We start from the raw sequence: 21870 nt of genomic DNA, 5'->3' as shown, positions 1-21870 counted from the left end.
GTACCTTTCCGTCAGTGTCGAATCTGCCAAAATTCACCTCTGTCCCCAGAAAGCATTGCGGTTTCCTACCTAATCGAGTACTCACCCACCTTTTTTGAGTTCGCACCCAGCCTTTGCTAATGTGGTCACATTGCCCATGCTAAAGGAACTAGAAATATTCTTGGTTGTAAATAAGAGCAAACTCGGTCATACACGGGATCTTACAGGGTACATGGTGTAAGACTGAGAAGAAGTTGCGAACATCGACAGTGCAAACTCAAAACCTCCTGCTGACTCCCAGAAATCTTGCTCTTTCCTCAGCTCTCCTAACTCTCATTTCCTCAATTACCGGTAACCACCCTCTACATGTACCCCAGGGGGGTACTTGCAGTATACATGACAGGGGGGTCGGACGGAGCTTCATATTGCGAACCCAAAAAAATACATGAGCCTGAAATTTTTTACCCAAAAAAATACCTGTCATCACAATTTTCTACCCCAAAAAGTACAAGACCTAGCACCTCGATACTGATTTATTCAATCAAACAGACTTTAAGACCTAAAAAATACATGACAGATCTCTTGACCCAAAAAAATACCGAGGGTGTAAATTTTCAACCCAAAAAAATACGTCGGACTTCCCCGTCATGTATACTGCAAGTACCCCCCCTGGGACATGTACATGACTGTTATTTATAATTTTCAAAAGAGCATACTGTATGGATGACAAAATCATAGTTATAGCACATACAAGGAAGGCAGGCACAAAACAGCTATGATAATCTTGACTATATAATATCACATCATAGTCCAAAATGTGTCGTGCAAAAATTTTACAAATGGTGGATCCTCGATTAAAGACTCGTAGTATTGGCACTTCTTCTGGTAGCAGTCTAAAATAAACCATATCTTGAATGAATAAATGGGCTACTCACTTGTTTAGTTTTCAAGGTGTCATTAGGTTGCAACTGCTAAACACCATGTAGTCTGCCAAGTATACAGATATTATCTCCCTTCCCAAGCTCAGTCCTCTGACCAGTTTCAAGCTTCAGTTCCCTGTTAGGAAATACTGAAATTATTCTTATGCTTTTACTAATAAAGGCTCCTAATGATCCAGCCAGCCAACCAATCAGTGGGTTTGACATGGAAAAAGTCACAACAACACTAAAACAGTTTGTGAGAGACTGGAGTGATGAGGTACTATATTATTACCGGTATATTATTCCTAAGTCTGGTGAGAGCTTCAGCCATACATGTACCAGTGGTGCATGTTGTACCATTGCCAAATATTGATGGTGGTTTTGTTTTTTTAATCTCCTTTTTGACAGCTTTCTCATCAGTAAGTTGTGACGAGGATGCAGTGAAATAATAATCAAAATCTTTGTTGTTTGCAGTGGTGCAGAACACTAATGCACTGCCATATTGCTATCCTATTACATAAACATGTACGATATTGCTATAAACGCTTATTTTGCTACTTCTATGTACATGTGTGGTGATATTCAATGATAAAGTCTAAAGATGAATGACAATTGTGTAAACTATCTCTCATGTTCTAGTTGTGTTTGTGCGGCAGGGAAAAGCTGAAAGGGATGCATGTTATAGACCAATCATTGAAGAGATCCAAAAACTTTTTCCAGCCACACAATGGTGAGGGCCTTTTACACATTTATGATGTTCTGACAAAATTAGAGGTTTAGTAAAAAAAGAGTAAATTGTGTAAATAGAAGGAAGAAAGGAAGAAACTGGAATAAAATGAAGAAAAGACTACATCATGTGAGAGTAATAGGCCTTATCACGGTTTTCGACGCCATCATGATCTTGACAAGTAGGCAAAGCGGGTAAAATAACAGTGTTTGTATGGGAATCCAACAGCAAATATCTGTTACAAAAATTGAATTCAGGATAACTTATGAATTGTAAAGTTAAGATACTAGGCAAAAGCTTTTATTCGCCGAGTTTGAAGAGTGTAGCTGGGCTAGAAAGGGTTCAGTTATGTTTTTAATATCCCATACATTTTTCTACATTTTTCCGCCTGATTGACCAGGTTCATGGGAAAAATTATAGACAAATTTATGGAAAAATGTAACTGAACGGTTTCTAATCCAGCTTCATCCTTCAAACTCGGTGAATAAAAACTTTTGCCTCGTATCTTAACTTTACAAATCATAATTTGTCCATAATTTGTACATAATTTCTACCAGCTTTGCCTACTTGTTAAGATGGCATCGAAAACTGCGATAAGGCCTGTTACGTACAATCTTGAGGAGTTTAAATGAGCAGCATGAATCATCTCTTTATATTATTTTACCCTACTACATTCAATATACTTTTTGTCCATTTTAAAACTGCAATGTCTACTGAACAACATTTACGTTGCAGTTCCAAAAAAGATGTGTCAATCCTGGTACCAGGGGCAGGATTAGCCAGACTCATGTTTGATATTGCAAAACTTGGTAAGATGGAAAATAGAATATTGTTCTAATTACTTGTACATTATATAGTTATAATCATGGTAAATAGGGAGGTAGAGCAATTAAGACCAAGAAATTCTGCATTATTGACAATACATTTAGTAAAGCCAAATAAACTTCTTTTCAGGTTACAGGTGTCAAGGAAATGAGTGGAGTTTATATATGCTTTTTGCCTCACACTTCATATTAAACAGGTACTAACCTTATACATATAATACATATAATATACACATAATAACTTGACTGTTCTTATGACTTTAAGTCTTGTTTCATGTTGTTTTGTATTGTCTGTTTTTTTTCTGTCAGAGCACCAGGCAAATATCACACCACGATCTACCCGTATATACACCAGACATGTAATAACAGAACATCAGCTGATCAAGTAAGATCGGTTGTTATTCCAGATGTTGACCCAACAGATGTTCCACCTGATTTGAACTTTTCAATGGCTGCTGGAGATTTTCTCGAAGTTTATACTGAAGAAGGTACGCTACAGTGTAGCACACTAATCACCCACCAACCTTCTGAAAGAGCAAAGAACAGAACTGTTTTTGACGAAAATACATGTAGGTCTACATACTGTACAGGCAGTGGTTATTGTAGCACTTTAACACCCGTGAAAAATGCGCGTATCAAACGCACCTTAAGCTCTCGTGACCGTGTATTCAATAAACGATGAACGGAAAAATCGTTCGAGGTGCGTGATACTTGCAATAAGGTAACTTCTAAGATGATATTGCAAAAACAAAATTTCGAAAAGTGTCATAATGGGTTGTGAAAACACGCGTTTCGGGTGGGTGACCCTTTTTCAGTGTAAGAGAATTTTTTTTGTTTTTGTTTTTGTTTTTTGAAGAAGGGTCGTACACACGAAACGTCTGTTTTCACAACTATTTATGACACTTTTCGATATTTTATTTTTACAGTATCATCCTAGAAGTTACCTTACGAGGCCGTTTAGTCGAAGAACCCAATCATACAATGACACGTGCGCACTGTTTTTCCAAACTACAGTACCTGAACCTGAATAATGAAATAAATTCCGGGAAAAAAAGATCTTTTGTTCTAGGATCCTACATGTACTAATTAATAATAAATTAAACCCTCCTTTGCAGCCCTGGTTGCCTTTTCTATACCTCCTCTGTTCTCGCCACTATCGTTTGTTTTTGTTTTTTCAGATGCGTGGGATTGCGTAGTGACTTGTTATTTTATTGACACCGCCCACAACGTCATCGCTTACATTGAAAATATTTCAAAAATTTTGAAGCCTGGTGGCTACTGGATAAATCTCGGTAAGTTAAAAGAAATCGTGGAACGTCCGCCATTGTATAGCAAAAGGGGATAAAGCCGAGTGTTTGTTCTCTTACTCTCACAAATGCATGTGTAACGCCATTAGGAAAAGTGTAGCGCCATGAAGTACCATCGTTCCTTCTTTGCTTAGTGCCTTTATCTTTCATAAAAAAAGTGCAAGATCTGTACCGTTCAAGCTCGGTACAAAAATTGGCACAGTCGTCTTGGTGCAGAAATATGTTCAGTTGGTCGGGTCGCCGGCGAGAATCTTTCATTGCCTCTTAGACAGTACACACTAAACTCGATAACCTCAAACAAAAGACCAATCCGGACCTCCCAGTCAGGCAATAAGCACCTAAAATGTTAATATTCCATTTTCACCAATGATTACGAGTTGTTTTTATTGTTGGTCTTGTTTGCTGCTGTTTATATTTCACCAGCCTGTTACCTTGTTTGTTTGCTTGTTTGTTCCATTTTAATTTTGTTGTTTATAACGTTTTGTTTACAGGACCGTTACTGTATCATTTTTCTGACATGCTTAATGAATGGTCGGTAGAATTACCATACGATGACATCAGACGAATTGCCACGGAACACTTCAAGTTTGAAATTCTTGTAAGTTTGGATGACGCCACTTTTTAGTTAACTTCTCCTTGGCCACTTTGCACTCTTTTTGCGTTTTCTGTCAGTTGTTGGACTAGTTTGACACAATTTCAGACCCCGTCCACACTGACCCGCGTAAATTTGAAAAAGCATCTTTTTTTACCCGGATAGGCCAACCGTCCACACTGCAACGGTGGTTTCGGTCACCGAAAACGATACTTTCAAAAACGCTCTCCAAAGTTGGTACATTTGAAAATGCTGGCTAGGTGGTGTAGTTTGGACGGCGAAAACGGGGGAAACGCTGACGTCAAATAGTCATGTGTTCTCTGTCAAAATAAAAGGTTTAATTAGCTTAACAATAGCTCTGTGCATGTATTGTAACTCTGCGTGCGATGAAGCGTATTGTTTTCAAATTTACCCGGGTTAATGTGGACGGGGCTTCAGTCTACGTTAGCCGTCTCTGTTAACCTATGGAGAACACTATCCACTGATGTTTTTCTCTTTGTTTTCGTTAACAGAAAGAAGAGACCAGTATTCCATCAGGATACATTGAAAATGAACACTCCATGCTGAAGCTTCTTTACAACAACGTGTTCTTCGTTGCGCGAAAACCTCTCTCTTGAACATCTTTACTGATCCTCTTCTCTATTCCTCTACGGCCCGCATTTCTCACATTGAACCAGCAAGAAAAAAAAATACGATAAACACAATAAAACCAGTGGTACCCTGAAGGTAAATAAGAACTAACGCACACTTTTTTTTTTCGGCCACTTGGATACCTCATTTTGGATTCTCCTTCGAGAAAGACAATCAGGATGATTGCCACTCGCCAGTCATTATTCATTAGAAACTTCTCGCCAAAAATATAGGGCATAGTGAAGCAATTTATTTTTACTTATTTTTCTCCTCCAGTATTCCTTTTGTAACCCCATATTATTCCCAAGATGATTCTTAAACTCTGCCGCTGTTCTATTTTGCTCTTAATAAAATTTGTTACTGCAATTTTACGAAGAAAGTATCGACTCTCAATTACTAACATTCAGGGACCGCGGAGGGGGAGGGGCTGGTAGGATTATAGCCCTACCACTTTTTTGGTTGGGTTGATATTTTAGGGCTCCGGATGAAAAGGATAATGTAATATATAGATTTAGGCAAGCCCATAAGCGGAGCTCCCCTTTATTTAATCAAAGGCTCTTCGAGCAACCTCATGGTAATTCGATGAAGTGGCGTCCTTCGCTTTGTTTTTCAAATAAGCGTTCAAGAATGTAACGGTCTCACTTCATTTGCCTTTAAATGCTTTTTTTTTTTCATGTGAGTTGCGTCAATGGGTCACTGATGCTTTGTGCTCTCCGGCTTCGAAGCGCAAATTCTATTTTTCACCACCAAAATAAATTGTAACCTTTGAATATGGTTTTTACTGTCTTAGATGCGATAAATTGTGTGTTCAATTACTTTTCTGTCAGCACATATATAATATACATACCGGGCAGCGACTAGCCTCCCACGCAGTCGTTCTTAGGGGGTGATCGCGTTACACTCCTCCCCGCGATTGCGTTACACGGTGTGGAACACAATCGCCCCTAAGAACGACTGCGTGGGAGGTTAGGCAGCGACAAGCGTTGTTATTTTTTGAACAGCCGATGAAATTTGAGATCTGCTCGCCTCAAAAAGATGAAAAACGGATGACGTGACACGAGGTGACGTAGCGCGAAACAGAAACGTGCTACGCATTTGTGTTTTTCCAGTGAGCTGAAACGTTTATTAAATCACGTCACATGCAATAATAATTTTCTATAACAGTTTAAGCGTAACTATATGTAGTCCATAGGTGCTATCAGTAATGTCACAATCTCACTTAATTTGCCTTCGAGTGTTTTCTTGCGTGAATGGGTCATTGATAGCTTTTTTTCTTTAAATAAGCGTTCAATAATGTAACACAATATCACTTTATTTCCCTGTGAATGTTTTATTTTTCCATGGGAATTGCATCATTGATGGTTCGTGCTCTCAGGCTTCGTAGCGCGAATTCTATTTCATCACAAAAATATTTAAGTGTAACCTTTGATCCTTTTAAGCATTAAGTAAATTTGTTTTTTAAATATGTTTACTTTTCTGCCAGCACGTATAGCGTTATTTTAAGCAGCGAATAAAATTTGAGAGAAAGATGCGCGTTTTTGCACGACTCAAAAAGATGAAGAACGGATGACGTGACACAAAAATGATGTGACGCGAAACAAAAACGTGCATGAATGTTGTGTTTACTAAAACGCGTCTTTGAATGTTTTCTTACGTGAATGGGTCATTGTTAGCCTATGCTCTGAGGCTTCGTTGAGCGAATTCTATTCTCTTTTATCACCAGAGGATAAGTGTAAGTGGTTCTCTTTCGATTTGTTTTGTGAAATTCAGTTTACTGCCCTGAAAGAGAGAGACCCTGGAACGAGGTTGAAGAATAATTTGTTTCTGATTGACATGTGCTGAATGCGTTTAAAAGACCTTTCCATCAGCACGTTTCTCGTTTAATGATAAATTAATTGCGGTTTGATATCAGAATCGAGTGAGTGAGTGATATAATAGCGTTATTTTAAGCAGCGAATAAAATTTGAGAGAAAGATGCGCGTTTTTGCACGACTCAAAAAGATGAAGAACGGATGACGTGACACAAAGATGATGTGACGCGAAACAAAAACGTGCATGAATGTTGTGTTTACTAAAACGCGTCTTTGAATGTTTTCTTACGTGAATGGGTCATTGTTAGCCTATGCTCTGAGGCTTCGTTGAGCGAATTCTATTCTCTTTTATCACCAGAGGATAAGTGTAAGTGGTCCTCTTTCGATTTGTTTTGTGAAATTCAGTTTACTGCCCTGAAAGAGAGAGACCCTGGAACGAGGTTGAAGAATAATTTGTTTCTGATTGACATGTGCTAAATGCGTTTAAAAGACCTTTCCATCAGCACGTTTCTCGTTTAATGATAAATTAATTGCGGTTTGATATCAGAATCGAGTGAGTGAGTGAGTGTTCGAGTGAGAAAATGCGGCCCATAACATAACCTCATTACCATTCGGTAATAAAAATGACCTGAACGGGAAAAATCTAAACCTTGCCCACACGGAATCTATCGAAACTGCGTTTAGAAAGTATTAAAAGCATCGTGAAATTTTCTTTCATAAAAACAGGCTAAGCAATTCAGTACAGGTTGTTAGCTTGCATCAGGGTCCTGTCTCTTTCTTCAGCCGACTTGATCTATGCAGTGGCTAGCTTCGTTTTAACACAATCACTTGCTGAAGTTCTTGATGGTAACAGCCGCAGATTCAACAGCAAACAACAGAAACGAGCAAACTGGACTTGCACGAGAAATATCATTCGCAATTATTTCGGGTCTCCACGTAAACCATTTTGCGTTTTCCACAATTTCAAGGAATATAGATGACTTTTGAGGACATCGTGGGACAAAAATTAGGTAAGAAAGTTCTCTGTCGCTCTTTTTACTCGCGGTTTCATTAAACCTACACAGTGAACACCGCGCAACAAATTTTCCCGCGTTTTCATATCCTAAGTTCGTTTTGATCTAACTGAAACGTCCACATCATCCAGTCGATAGAAGATAACGTTAATTGCTCGTTTAACGGTTACGAAAAATGCTACCAGAGACCAATAAAATTAAAATTTAACCGCGTAGCGATTGACGAGAGCTACATTCTTTTGCGTAAAGGCGCATCGAGGTTTCAATACACTCATACATGAAAAAAGAAAAACAAAATAGAGCAGTTGGATAATAAACCTCTCAGATTTTTTTGCTGTAAACTGCCGCTGAGTAATTTTACCCGTTGTCTTTTTTTGTCGTGCCCTGCGAGCTTTATTTGCTGTTTGTAATTTCCACTCCTTTTTTCGCCACGGGCGGGAAACTTCCTCGTCCCCAGGCCTAACCCGTGCGTTCTTGGGGGATGGCGGCGACCCCCAAAATTTCTCGGTTCGATGGATAACCATTTGCTAACTTATGGATGCTCCGCTCGCGCGCGCCTTTGGCGCGCACGGGAGCTCCGCTTTGAATTTTTACATGATAAATGACGGAACAGTGACCCCCAATGCTTGCTTGTCTTAGCCAGCTTTTTAGCCCTACCACTTTAAAATGGTCTCCGCGGTACTGACATTAGTAAAAAAAACTCAGCCGTGTTCTATTGGAAATCCATAGCCTGCGTAGCTGGCGGTATTGTTAGGTTTTAAAGCACCCACAAGCAAGCGGCAACGAGCGGCGCAGCCGCGAGTGGCTTGGGGAGGAGAAGCTGAAATACCGCCTGCCCAGACGGGCTGCTTTTTTGGCTTCTTCTTTTTGCTTTTCAGCTTCTCCTCCCCAAGCAATAGTCAACTCGGCTGCGCCTTGTTGATTATTCGCTCATAGAAGTTCGGGCTCGTAGTCTATGCAGACAGTAACATCGGCCATGTTTAAAACACTACATTACGCTGAACTAATTGCTGTTCAGGACGAAAAAACACTTTGTCAAAATGCTCAAAATAATCTCTTAATTATGTAGACACCTTCCCAGAAAATGGCAGTATTTCCTCGCACCACTTCCTTGTTTTGTCCCAGTTTCTCACGCAGCTTATAGTTTAAGAATTAACCATAGCAAGTAAAGCACGACCAAAGCACTTCTGCTACAGTAATTACCTTTTCGAAAAGGTTGCTTTTATTTCACAAAACATATTATTTTACTTCTCAAAGCATGCTTTCATAACGCATGCTTCTTTAGCCAATCATTGCAGATAATACTGTTCCTTTACTATAAATACTTTACTTTCTATTTTTTTTTGTTTCGCAATCATCATTTACATATAATTTATCTTTACGTGGAATAATATACACCATTTTAAGAAGTCGAGACGCCATTTTGAATATTTAACTTTCCGCGAATGACGTCGTTGATGAAATATTCATTTGTGCCTCGACGTATTGAAATAAAGTATCTACCATTCTAATATTTGAATATTTTATTAATGACGTCATTTGCGGAAAAATTGACTTATTAAAATGGTGTATAAAATCAACCTCGTTCTTGCTCCCCCACACATGGTTTTTCAGCAATGAATGAAATCACATACAAGTATAAAAATATATACACAAAAGAATACTAAATAGGTCGCATAAATTATGAAGTTTTCAAACTCTTCCCGAGAGAAAGAAAATGTCCCCAAGAACAGCCGCTTCCTCTTCATCTGAGTTGACATTCTCACTGGTCAGCGGACTCCTCTCCTTCAGAGTGTCCTGTGAGTAACCGGAATCAGTAGTGTCCAGTCCTCCCGCAAGTCCTGCATTTGGACACAAGTAATCCTCTTGTTGTCCAGTCTTATCTTCTAAGTCCTCTACAATGTCCACGAGTGACAGAGGGTACGCGTTATCAACAGGTGCCCTGCGTGAGAATAATTCAGAACGAAACAACAGTAAACATTCACATGAAAATAGAGCAAGCAGGCAGCACAAACTACTGGCAAGCAAGACCTTGCTACCCAGCATACAAGTCCGTTTTATGAAACTATATCTTTGTGCAAATATTTTGGAATTCCTCTGATCACAAACTGCTATTTTGAGATCCTACATCAAAAAGGAAGCGACGCTTGCAGACTACCTTTCAATCACTTTTATTTACCCTCGCCGGATTTGTAGAGTAGGTTATACAGCTGATATCTCCGAGCATTTCAATAGTACGCACAGTACAACGGGAAAAGACCAGACCACAACACCAGGAACTCCATGCCCTACTCTTTACGACAAGTGTGTGGGTTTTTTTACGTCCCCTGCTGGCGACAACACTGTAGATGCAGGAGACGGGGCCTACGGTTTATCGTCCTTATCCAAGAATACTAGAATATCTAACCATTTGCAGATGATATTACAAAGGCAGCGTACTCTCCTCAGTTATTTAAAGACCCTGAGTGTTGGTCCGGTCTGGGACTCAATCCGGGACCTCCCGCACGGTAGTTCGGCACCCTACCATCTGAGCTAACCTAGCCTGCAAAGCTGGCGGTTTTGTTGGGGTTAAGTAGCTGGCGGTTTTGCTTGTGCGCGCTTTATACCCCATCAAAACTGCCAGCTACGCAGGCTACGCAAACCGGTTGGCGGTAAAAAATATTTCATTTGGCGCAATAGTATGGTACATTCACTATACCTTTCGACGCTTTGCTCCAACCTGCTATGTCTAAAATCCATGACGTCATCACCTCTCGGAAACATTTGATAATCACGTGACTGTGACTCGCGTTCAAAATTACTGTACAGGGAAAACCGCTGGTCACTACCCGCGGTTTGTCTCTTAAACACTCCTTGATGTTGAGAATATGAAGTATGGGGCTCATGGAAAGAAGATTGAGGTTTAGTTCTTCTTGTACCACTGAGAATACTATCAGTTTGAAAACGTTCGGCTGCAAAGCTGGATCGTTCAGAGTTGATTTCATAATTTGACCGTGGATGGAATAAACTCCTGCTTCCTCTTCCACTAAACTCATCTTGTCCAACATTTAAGCCCTGAACATGTCTTTCTCTCAAGGCCATCTTTTCTCTATTAGCGGACACATCATGACCGCGGCTATGAAGTGAATACCTAGAGCTCGAAGGACGGCTGGCACGATAATCTGCGCTCGCTCTTCCATCCGCGTGTTGCTGAGTATTTTGCGGATTGTCGTCCATCGGGTGCCTCTCGTACCGAGGAACTGCGCGACCTTGGTATGAATGATCAGCAGGTGTCTGAGACTCGTCTTGAGGTCGAGGCACTTGACGATGTTTAAAGTTTGACCTTGGGTGACCGAAACTTGGAGGAGCAGATAAAACTCGATCGGGAGGAACTGGTACAAGGGGATCTTTATTTTCTTTTCCGAGTTCCATTCTAAGAAAAAGAAACAAAAAATAACAGTTTACATGCAGCAGTTGACGTTTAAAAGATCTGTTTCAAGTTCCCGATACTAGCGCGCGCTAGCCTGCATGGCCCAGCGACCCACACCGCGAGGAGAATCTCGGGGCTCAAATATGCTCTGGGAAGCCAAGAGCCTAACGACGAAGGATACATTCTTGCATTCCTGCAGGAAACTGACAAACCGTCAAATCCCTCGCCTACCCTCCTGCACTTCTCCACCCCAACCTGAAGCCTGATACTAAGGACATTGGTTAATTGAATTCTTACCTGTTGTTTACGTTTCTGTGATCGGTGTTACCAGACCTGTCCTCGCTTATTACGGAAGCTCCAGCAGTTGACATATTGTGCTGTACACCTGCACCGGGTAACCGATAGCCGTCTGTTGTTACAGATGAGGAAGCTACAGGTAAAAGAAGAAAGGCAAGAGACATGTAGCACTAGGACAGCAGAAGTACTTTTACCTTTAAGTATTTTAAGTCTTATTTAATGTTCATAGAATCAATGTAAGCATTTTCTATTTTATTCATCGTCGTCATCATCATCATCATCACACATGTAGACCAAATTCCTCCACTGTGAAAACCAAACTTTTAACAGCACAGTGAACAAATTTTATCCGATTAGTAGAGATTCACCTCTTCTCAGATTTATACAACTCATACAAGCAACATACTGTTATACAACCAGCTTTCTGTAATAACTCAGCGAACTGAAAGCCAGCATATTCAATATAACTTGTATAAAACAGCACTTTCTGCATTACAGTACCTTCAGGAGTGGGAATCAGTGACCGCGCAGGCGACACTTGGCGAGGCTGTGATGAAGGCCTGGGAACTGGTGATGGTGCAGGGGTCTCATCTATAACTGTTGTAAGGTATTTTTCGTGAGTAGCAGCAGGGGCGGCCTGTAATCAAATCAAACCATAAAAACATTGACTTTCAGGGCACATACAACAAAGTCATAAAACAGGCAGGACCTGCTCGAGGAACCTGTATTAACATGGGAAACTAAAACCTCCAGTGAGTCCTTCAGCATCCATCTTAAACGATTTATCAAAACATAAAGACCCCTTAGTACTCCTTAAGGTTGTGTCCCAGAAGGATATTACTCCAAAGGGTTCACTAAACTAAACTTCGTTTCACATGTGTATCTCAGCTATCTATTAATGGCGGCTAATGGGGGTTGTTTGCAACCAACAATGTACAAAATGAACCTTAAAGTACCTACGTCATGACTTTTGGATGTGCACGGTGCTGCATCTCGAAAAATTTAGCCAGTTTTTTTTATTTCAAGTTTGTCTAAATGTAATCCGTCTTTTATACAGGTCTTAACCATTCTTGTTTAGTTTCTGTTTACTGTAATAACAGCACTAAAACTCGAGGTCAACTCAAAGAAAGTACCTTTTAATCTAGAGATCCTAACCGAGTTCGTAAAACAAATCAACTGACGCTATCACAAGTTTCTTCGAATAGTAACTAGCTAGAATCTGCATATATTACATGAAACTAAGCGTGAACTCGCAGGAATTTAACACATTATGACATTTACTTTATTATCATCATCATTACTCCTTTGAGTTTCTCTACCAAAGAAAACTATTATAATGAGGTTTCTTTCCATTTCAAAGTAATTTTGTCAAAAAGCGACATAAAATAACATGACATAGCTCCTTTAAATAATTGGTCTATGTTACCTGAGATGCCAATGACGCATGGTTCATTGGTTGATGCCGCTGCGCTAACGGCTGTTGTTGTTGTTGTTGTTGTTGTTGCTGCTGTCCCTGCTGTTGTTGTTGTTGCTGTTGTTGTTGTAAAGTCTCAACTTGCTGAAGTTGTTGTTGTAACTGTAATTGTTGTTTCTGTAGTTCAATCTGTTGTTGTTGAAGTTGTAATTGGAGCTCATATTCACGGCAGTACAGCCGGTATACCGCGTCCAGTTCAGCCGAGAAGCTTCCCGATACGCCAGAGACTTCAGAGAAAGACCTGACGAATAAAATTATTATAATAATAATAATAATAATAATAATAATAATAATAATAATAATAATAATAATAATAATAATAATAATAATAATTTTATTCAGCTCATATTAAAGTTTACAGTTTTTTTCGTATTCTTAATAAAATAGAAATAAGGTATTACAGGAATTTGTAGTTAATTAAGTATTGAGCTGGGGAGCTAAATGAACCGGTAGGTTTTCAAGTTAGCTCCCCGTACAATTAATGTTATAAATAGTATAAAAAGCAGGTGATTAATATATAATAAAAAATAGGGAAGAGGACTTACGAATATACAAACTTAGTTGAAAGCAAGTAATATCATAACATGTTCCGGACATTTCTCTTTTTTTTCCAAAAACACAATTACAGTTCTGCACCTCCATAACTAAATCCCAGACAAACCAGAGTCGATAAAAATCTCAACGTCTATATTGCAGCAAACACCTCCACAAAATAGACGCCAAGCTCTGCCTGTTTAGGTTTCCTGTTAAAAAGGTTCAGCTGTAATCATTTTGAAAGGAGCTAGGTCAGGTACTTTTAAGAAAAGTCTTTTTTGACAATTAAGAGCTGTAAACTTCAAATTGGCAGAGCAAAAGTCATTTATTGGCAAAATAATGGCCACATAACAAACAAGGATGATTTCGAGCATCATAAATGACACTCTCATACAAATTGAGATAAACTTGAAAAAAGTCGAGCTGACGTTTTTCAAGTTTACCTGAACGCAATCCGTTTTAATCTTCTCGAATTTTGCCCATCCATGCCCCTTTTTTGGCCTTTCTGTGTTTCTTTTGAGTTCTTCTACAGTTTTAAGCCGTAATTGCGATATTTTAGACCAAATGGTCAGTGCCGAAATTGTCTAAAATTGCGTGACATAGCCACTTTAAGTGAAACGATTCACCCGGTTTGACTTAAAGAAATTCATATTGTTTGTACTTGTAATGTTCCTCATATTTACCTATCCTCATTTTTTTCTTGGCGGTATAACACCATCTCCAAACACAGAAAACACAGGCTTTGCTTGTGGCGGTGGAAACTGAGGCAACGCCGCCAATCCAGGCTGCATTGCAGGCTGAGAGTTGACAGCAGCGGGACCATGGCGATGACTGCTAACAGCTGAAGTTGTGTTTGCACTAAAAGATAAACAAGACAGCGTTACGCCTTTAGAGCATGGCAAATGGCAAATGATTTTATTGTTGTTTTTTATTCATTGTTTTTTTTTTTTACTTATGCTACCTGATTTGTTAAACGAGCGGTCCAGTTTAGTATTTATTTATGAAGCCTAATATTTTCCCATCTGGTCCTTCCACTAAGTCAATAAGCCCGTTATATTGTGCACACTACATGTAGCATCAAGTAAAGCACATGGCAGCAGCACACCTTGGTTCACTTGGATCCAGAGACTTGTGACAGAGCCCTTCTTTCTGGCTTGAACTCTGAGGAATTTCCAGAATTTGACGCTGGGGTGATGTTACTTCAACTTTACTTGACGTGGCTGCAGGGAGAGTTCCAATGCTAGTTCTTAATGCAGCCTTTCCATCTTGTGACGAGCCCAGAATTTCAGGAAAAGACTCTTTTACATCACCTACAGTGAGACTGTTGTTGTGAAGTGGTGCAGGAATTAATTTTGCATCCATTAAGTCCTTGGTGTTCCTATTGTTTAAAGGGACTGTGTTGCCGCCTGTTCCTTGCTGTGAGAGACCTGCTCGCGATACTGAATCATTGAGCTTATCACTTGAAGCACCAGTCAAACCTGGTCTGGTATTGCCTGGTATTTGTGTAAGCTTAGGTTTGGAGGGAGAAAAACACACAGGCTTGCTTGGAGAAACTGATGATAATGTGCTTGGGACCTTGAAAAAATAAACATTCAAACAAAAATTATTACTTGTTTAGCATACAATAATAAATCCTTGCTTTTAACACAGCAGTATGCAGATCTACACGTGCCAAGTAAATACTTGCAAGGTGCAAATAAAAAGCCCGAAGACTTGCATATATGTTACAGGTCAAATTTAAATCAGGTGAAATTTTTTTAAACCTAGGTTAAAATTGGAGTAAAATTTAGGTTTATCATTAGGCTAAGGGTTAGGGTTTGGATTGGAGTCATATATTTTTACAAAATAGTGGTTCACCAAATGTTTCCTATGTGACAAAGTTGTTGAAAAGCAAATCTGGAGGTTGAGAGTTCAAATCCTAAAAGTGCAGGTTGAAGGAAAGGTAAAAAAAAAAGAATTAAATGATATTACTTAAGGGGGGATAACAGCAGATGGTAGGGTAACTAAGGATGGTGGAGGGGGGAGGGGTTCAGAGACAGCAAGGCAGGGGAGGTGTTTAAATTTTAATTTTCTAATAATTAACCTACCAGTAGTATAAAAAAAATAAACTAGGTTAAAAAATAACTTTGGTTAAAAAAATGTCAAGCAAAGGTCAAAGGTCAAGGAACAGACAAACCAGTTAACCAATCAAACCTTAAAGCAAATACATGTCACTGACAAAAAGCAAGGGAAAGGGTGTGTAAGCGATTGGTTTTGGTTATATCCTGATTGGTAATAAGAAAGTGCCGCAAGTTTTTTCAATGCAACCACTAAGCATACATAACATACAACTGTACGTGTACATGCACAAAGCAAATGAAAAATCCCTCCGTCTATAATATAATATTTAAACAATGTGTGGTTATGTAATTGATGATTATTTAGTAGGATGTAGTTCATTACACACCTGCTGCCCAACAGGCTTGTCTCCACTCACTGGACTTTTGACAGCCTTCCTTGGTGAAGGTGTTCTGCCATTTGTCTGATACTTCACCAGCAGAGACTGCAATTCCACAAACCTCTTTTGCAAATCTTGAACACATGTCAAGGGCTTAGTAAGAATTCATTTATTTATCACAGAAACCACCAAAAAATGAAAGTGAAAAGGACAAGACAGGGGCTTCCCTAAAAGCATTTTGGAACAAACCATACTCTTGTCTACTATGGTAAGCTACTTGAAAGTCTCAGTAGAAATGGGGCGGTAGTGATTTTTGGCTAAAAATGAACTTTGCCAAAACAACTCCAAATTTTACAGTCATGTGGGTTTGTTTACATCCCTGAAACATTGCCCTGGTTTTATTTTTGCTGGCTTTTGATTCATTTTTGAGAAATAACGTATGCAAAAAAATAGTTTCTCCAGTCTGCATCTTGAGTAGATTTGTGCTACTAAAACAAAGAAACTCCTTAAGGCTTCGACTGGAAAAACCAACTTTCTGGATACATTATTTCTCGGACACAAAGCAAAAACCAGCAAAAATGAATACAGTACAATGTTTAACTTTTCTAAACAAACGTGCATGCGAAATTTAAAGTTGTTTTGACAATGTTCATTTTAAGGAAAAATCACAACTGCCCTTCTTCCACCGAGCCATTTACTTATAATAACTGTGGAATTATTCTACCACAATGACAAATACAATGGCCTATCTTAACCTTCAGGAGGACAAAACGAAGCTGTTCTGCATGCACTTTCCAGCTGGCTGAGAAAAAACATTGAACCCAACTGGCTGGCTTTTTTTGTAAGCAGTTTTTTGCTTAATAAAGTATAACATGTAAAATTTCATGAAAATCTGATGACTCGTTCGTTAGAAATCATGCGTTTTCTCAGTGAGCTGGGAAGTGCATGAAGAACAGCTTTTGTATGGAACAGCTTTGTTTTAACCCCGTTTTGTCCTCCTGGACCTTGCATATCATTTGCACATGAAAGAACTTTATATCAGATTGGGAATAATATACATTGTACAAAATGGGGTATGTAAATATTAGTTGGATACAAATCTTCTCTTTGATAACAGCATCATACTCCTCTTGCAAGATAACCAGCCGTTCTTCAAATGCCAGCCTTTCTTCTTTCAGTCTCTCCTCAGCATGTTCTCTCTCCTCTCCTACCTTGGCTAGTTCTTTGACCAAGTTAGCCACACGTTTCTTGTCTTGAGGATTCAGCTCCTTTAATGTTACCTCTTTTTTGCTTTTGTCCTTTCCTCCCTGATGACTTCCCCCTAAAGTAAACATGCTCACAGTTTGAATAAATGTAGGCATTAATGCACATCAAGAGTGAACTAATTATGACTTTATTTATCCTGGTAGACCAGTCAGTCAATCAAAGATAGAGATTGACTGGTATCAATCGGTGACCAGTGTAAAACTACACACATAAAATTTACAAGCATAAAATTACAAGCATAAAAAATTACTAAGCATAAAATTTACAATTACAAATCTAAAAAGTGTGAATTATATACAAAAATTCAAATTTAAATTGTAAATTTAAGTGTGATTTGCACTATCCACGTCATTAGATGAGTGAACGTTTTGCCTATAAATTGTGCAAGTGTTGTGGGCTTGCAAATCTATCTTGGCAGTTTGTCCCAGGCACTCGCAGCCGAAAACCTAAACGAGGTCTGTCCACATTTGGTCTTAACTTGTGGTAGATCTAATTAAGTGTTGGATCTCTAAAAGATCGACAATGTCTCTGTGATCATTTCATTAAGAAACCTGTCAACTGCTTAGGCTTGGTTACAACTTTGTTTATAATAAAAATGAATTTTGCTATTTGATGATAAAAAACATACATAAAGTGGAATATTACTTCTGTCATTTTGGCTGTACTTGGTATTGTACAAAGAATTTGCTGCGCAGCATGCACAGCAGAAATCTGAGGATATTTAATCACCCTTTCACCTTATTGACAAACAAAAATCCTGAACTTTGAAATGCAGAATCTTACCAAAGTGTCCTTCACCATACGTTAGAAGAGAGGCAGTGACGTCCTTTGATGGGCTTGTGCTGGTATCACTTCTTGATAACTCCTGCCTCCTTTTCTCCAGTGAATTGCGCAGGGATTTTTGAAGAGTGACAACTCTTGGTTTTATCATGTGCACTGGTTTTCTCACCATTGGATTCTTGACATTTGAGTGTGGTTCAAGTATTACACCTAACACAAGAGAAGTCTATTAACTATACACTCAGACAGTTTAATGTTTAAAAATATTAATATATGATAATGCAAATGCGGCCTTACACTACTGAAGACCTGAAAAAAAATTTTCAGGCTCTGAGCGGGAGTCGAACCCACGACCTTTGCGTTACCAGTGCAATGCTCTACCACTGAGCTATCAAAGCCACATGAGAGCGGTCGTATATGGGTAATCCCTTTATGGTGACACTCGGCCCAAGTATATGTGAAATAAGTGAATGTGTGTCCAGCAGTAGCAATGAAATATATATATGATAATGCAAATGCGGCCTTACACTACTGAAGACCTGAAAAAAAATTTTTAGGCTCTGAGCGGGAGTGGAACCCACGACCTTTGCGTTGCCAGTGCAATGCTCTACCACTGAGCTATCAAAGCCACATGAGAGCGGTCGTATATGGGTAATCCCTTTATGGTGGACATGATACTCGGCCCAAGTATATGTGAAATAAATGAATGTGTGTCCAGCAGTAGCAATGAAATATATATATGATAATGCAAATGCGGCCTTACACTACTGAAGACTTTCGCAAGTCGTTAGATATTTTTGCTTGAGCGTTCAACTCGTTAATAAAGTCGTTAGAGCGTTGGGAAAAGTCGTTAGTTACTCGTTCGTTAGACGTTAGTTTTTGCCCGTTTAATGAATTATCGTTAAAGTATGTTTTCCCGTGCAAGGTCACATTTACAGAAACTTTCAATGAACAGTTAAAATTCAGCTTTGGTACACCTTCATGTTCTGTTATTTTTTACTGTTTTTTTTTTTTTTTTTTTTTTTTTGCAAAACAAGCAAACTACTTGCTAAAAATGGTGAAAATTTAATAAGCACCCAGCCTCAAATAAGCGCTCACCTCAAATCAGCGCCCACTCTTGAGGTCCAAAAATTAAATAAGCGCCCAGGGCGCTTAACCGAATATTTACTCCAGTTTGGTTAAAATTATCTTTAACCTAAGGCCTGCCATTTGTAAATTTATTTTATACTCAATTTGGGACTTTTTCAAACTCCAAGTCACCTGCTCTTGATACATAAAAAAAAAATTAATTCCAGATGGTTTTATTAATAAATTAAACTAGATTCAGTGTACACATAGTTTCAATCTGACTAACCTGGCATGTGTACTTTCACAATCCTTTCATCTTCATTGTCAGCTGAGATCGACACATAGGGGTTAAGCTCAAATACTATTGACATCATCTATTGCTGTAAACAACTGCATATTACTACGTAGTGTAGTTACATGAAAAGCATACTATGTGCAATGTACCTATACATTTTGTAGTCTCTCTTGGCATTTACATTCATTTAAAGAAAAAAATGAGGAGAAAGACTATGATTTAAGACAGGGACAGGATAGGAGCCAAACACTGGGAATCTCACATTTTAGAGAATGCATTGTGTGACATATTCAGACTGCAGACTTACAGACTTACACTCTTGTTATTTCCGAGTACTCTCTGGTCAACCTGTGTGCAATGTTCAGGTTAGCCTGAAAATGCTCTAGTAAGCTGTTTATGGGTTAGAAAATTGATTGCAATTGATAAAAAGTCACGAAAAATGAATTCAATTATTTTTTACTCTGCCATTGACTTTTTGATTGTAATTGGTTGTCAATAGTTTATTGGTTTCATCAAATGGATGACCTGGGATGATATAAAAATCTTGATAAAATAGCCTGGTGTATTAAAATTTTCAAACAATTATAATTATAAACATGGGTACAGTGGTTTCTACTACGTAGAAACTTGTTTTAGCCTGATTACAAGTCTCCATTTACAAGGACAGAAACGTTCAACATTGCTGATCATTGCTCTTTTCACAGCGTTGCCAATCGATTTTCCTCTGAAAGGACAAAAACAGTATTTGTTCAGCTGTTGTGTTACATAAACTTAACACAATTTTAACACTTATTTTTAAATATGTACATTTTCCATGATAAACCACTGATACGTTGAGTCAGATCACTACTTTTATAGAAGTAAATGAACGAACATGAGCTCCAGTGAGTGATTTAAAACAAACAATTGGCGGACAGTAGAAGACACTTGAAAGAACCTAATAAACTAGTGATCCCTTCCTTTCGAGCAACTCATTAAAAACGCTATGAGAAGAAAACATATATATTAAGTTACTAAAATGCCTGAAAAGGATACGATCCTTTGACCAATACACGTTCGTTTTCGAAGCTCTTTTCCCCTTGGCCGCCATATTTACCTTTGAAAAACACCGCCTGTGGAACCCAATCCCCAGCCGGGCAACGATGTAGCCCCAGGCCCCCCAGACGCGACCAATCGAAGATAAGAGTTTTCTTTTCACGTGGTAAAAACAATACAGTGGACTCCCGATAACTCGAACCTTCAGCAGGGACGGCGGAGCCGGGGGGGGGGGGCTGGGAGAAGGGGAGGCTTTAGCCCCCCACTTTTTCCCAAAAAATAAAGACTTATTAAGAGAAGAGTCTCTTAAGCCCCCCCCCCCCCCCCCAAACCTGGAAAACTGCTCCGCTGCTTCAAGGGAAATCGAAAATGGTTCGAGTTATCGGGAGTTCGAGTTATCGAGAGTTGAAAACAAATGACCGGAAATATGTAAGAAAACGGTGTTCACTGTATTTTATTCATACAATATACAATGTACATTTTAACCAATTTTAATTTTAATTGTAGAGAAGTCGAGTGAAAATGGAACAATACATCATTCCCGAGATTACTGTATAAATCAAAACGTAACGTAACGTGAAACAAAACAAAGCAATAGAAGAAGTGCGGGTACTGGGAACTTTGCAGCTTTCGAAGAGAGCAATGTTGGGCTACAGCTACCGAGTTCATGTGATCTACTTTTTCGAGAAATACAGTCATGTGTAGACCGTGATAATGAACCCTGCCGGACGTTTCTCGATTAATCTATAACAATCAATTATCCTGGAAAGTTTCTAACATTGGATTTGAAAGAATCGGTAGCAACCTAAACCAAAAGTAAACTGTAAGCTTTTGTGTAATACAAAAAGTGACAAAAATGACAAAGGAATAATCAACGGCTGCCAGTACTTAAAAAAAATCAATCTTTTGGACTACGGTACACTGTTTGTTTTGACTTGTCACGTATTGACAAACATGGTTCGAGTTATTGAGGGTAAAAATATATAGAAAATGATCTGAAGAGAAACGAAAATTGGTAAGAGTTAGCGTGAGGTTCGAGTTACCCAGGGGTCAAACTACAGTAAATGTATAACGAAAATCCAGGGGAAATCGATTTTGGTTCGAGCTAGCGCTAGGTTCCAGTTAGCGAGGGTTCGAGTTATCGGGAGTCAACATTTTTTTTTACGAAAGTGCGCAGTGAGTGGGGGGGGAGGAGTCAAAGTTTGCGCGAGAAATCTTATCGGATTACCGTAAAATTCCGAGAATAACCCCGTCCCCCAACCCCCAAAAAACAAAAATCCTTTCCAAAAAAAGTCTAGTACTGGCCGGTGGGGTCTCGCCCCGGGCCTTACCGCGCGTGGCGTCATCGCCGGGGGACAATTTTGTTTGCCATGCATAAATGGCGGCGAATTTGTCACTAAAGTGATTTTTCTCGTGGTTCTAAGTGGCTGAAAAATGGAGGAAACTGTGTCATGACTGGCAAAAAGGTGGGA

General features: G+C 39.0%; 1 protein-coding gene, 1 non-coding gene and 1 pseudogene across 3 annotated transcripts in view; 1 reads left to right on the top strand and 2 right to left on the bottom strand.

Annotated features, from left to right (window-relative positions):
• LOC144644898 (carnosine N-methyltransferase-like) overlaps window positions 1-5358 on the top strand; it is a 5951-nt gene extending 593 nt beyond the window's left edge. The window contains exons 3-10 of the mRNA XM_078504455.1: window positions 1081-1176; window positions 1556-1629; window positions 2362-2435; window positions 2581-2647; window positions 2760-2938; window positions 3629-3742; window positions 4249-4355; window positions 4862-5358. Of these exons, the coding sequence (XP_078360581.1) occupies window positions 1081-1176; window positions 1556-1629; window positions 2362-2435; window positions 2581-2647; window positions 2760-2938; window positions 3629-3742; window positions 4249-4355; window positions 4862-4966 (816 nt within the window). The 3' untranslated portion in view covers window positions 4967-5358. The remainder of the gene's footprint in view (window positions 1-1080; window positions 1177-1555; window positions 1630-2361; window positions 2436-2580; window positions 2648-2759; window positions 2939-3628; window positions 3743-4248; window positions 4356-4861) is intronic.
• A 3636-nt stretch (window positions 5359-8994) lies between these two features.
• On the bottom strand, window positions 8995-20464 carry LOC144644877 (uncharacterized; annotated as a pseudogene). Its single transcript, XR_013569210.1, has 12 exons — window positions 20399-20464; window positions 19355-19396; window positions 18004-18210; window positions 17051-17275; window positions 15964-16088; window positions 14623-15092; window positions 14201-14375; window positions 12936-13224; window positions 12011-12146; window positions 11510-11642; window positions 10502-11215; window positions 8995-9745 (listed from the first exon to the last, which is right to left on the bottom strand). The product of XR_013569210.1 is annotated as an uncharacterized LOC144644877 (transcript).
• Window positions 18327-18398, bottom strand: Trnat-ggu (transfer RNA threonine (anticodon GGU)). Its single transcript has one exon. It is a non-coding gene; the product is annotated as a tRNA-Thr (tRNA).
• Window positions 20465-21870: the final 1406 nt, after the last annotated feature.

Source organism: Oculina patagonica, chromosome 2, assembly GCF_052425735.1.
Source record: "Oculina patagonica isolate OP01 chromosome 2, crgOcupat, whole genome shotgun sequence".
Lineage (NCBI taxonomy): Eukaryota > Metazoa > Cnidaria > Anthozoa > Scleractinia > Oculinidae > Oculina > Oculina patagonica.
The sequence above is the reverse complement of the archived record's forward strand: the minus strand, read 5'-3'. Positions and strand labels throughout refer to the sequence as shown.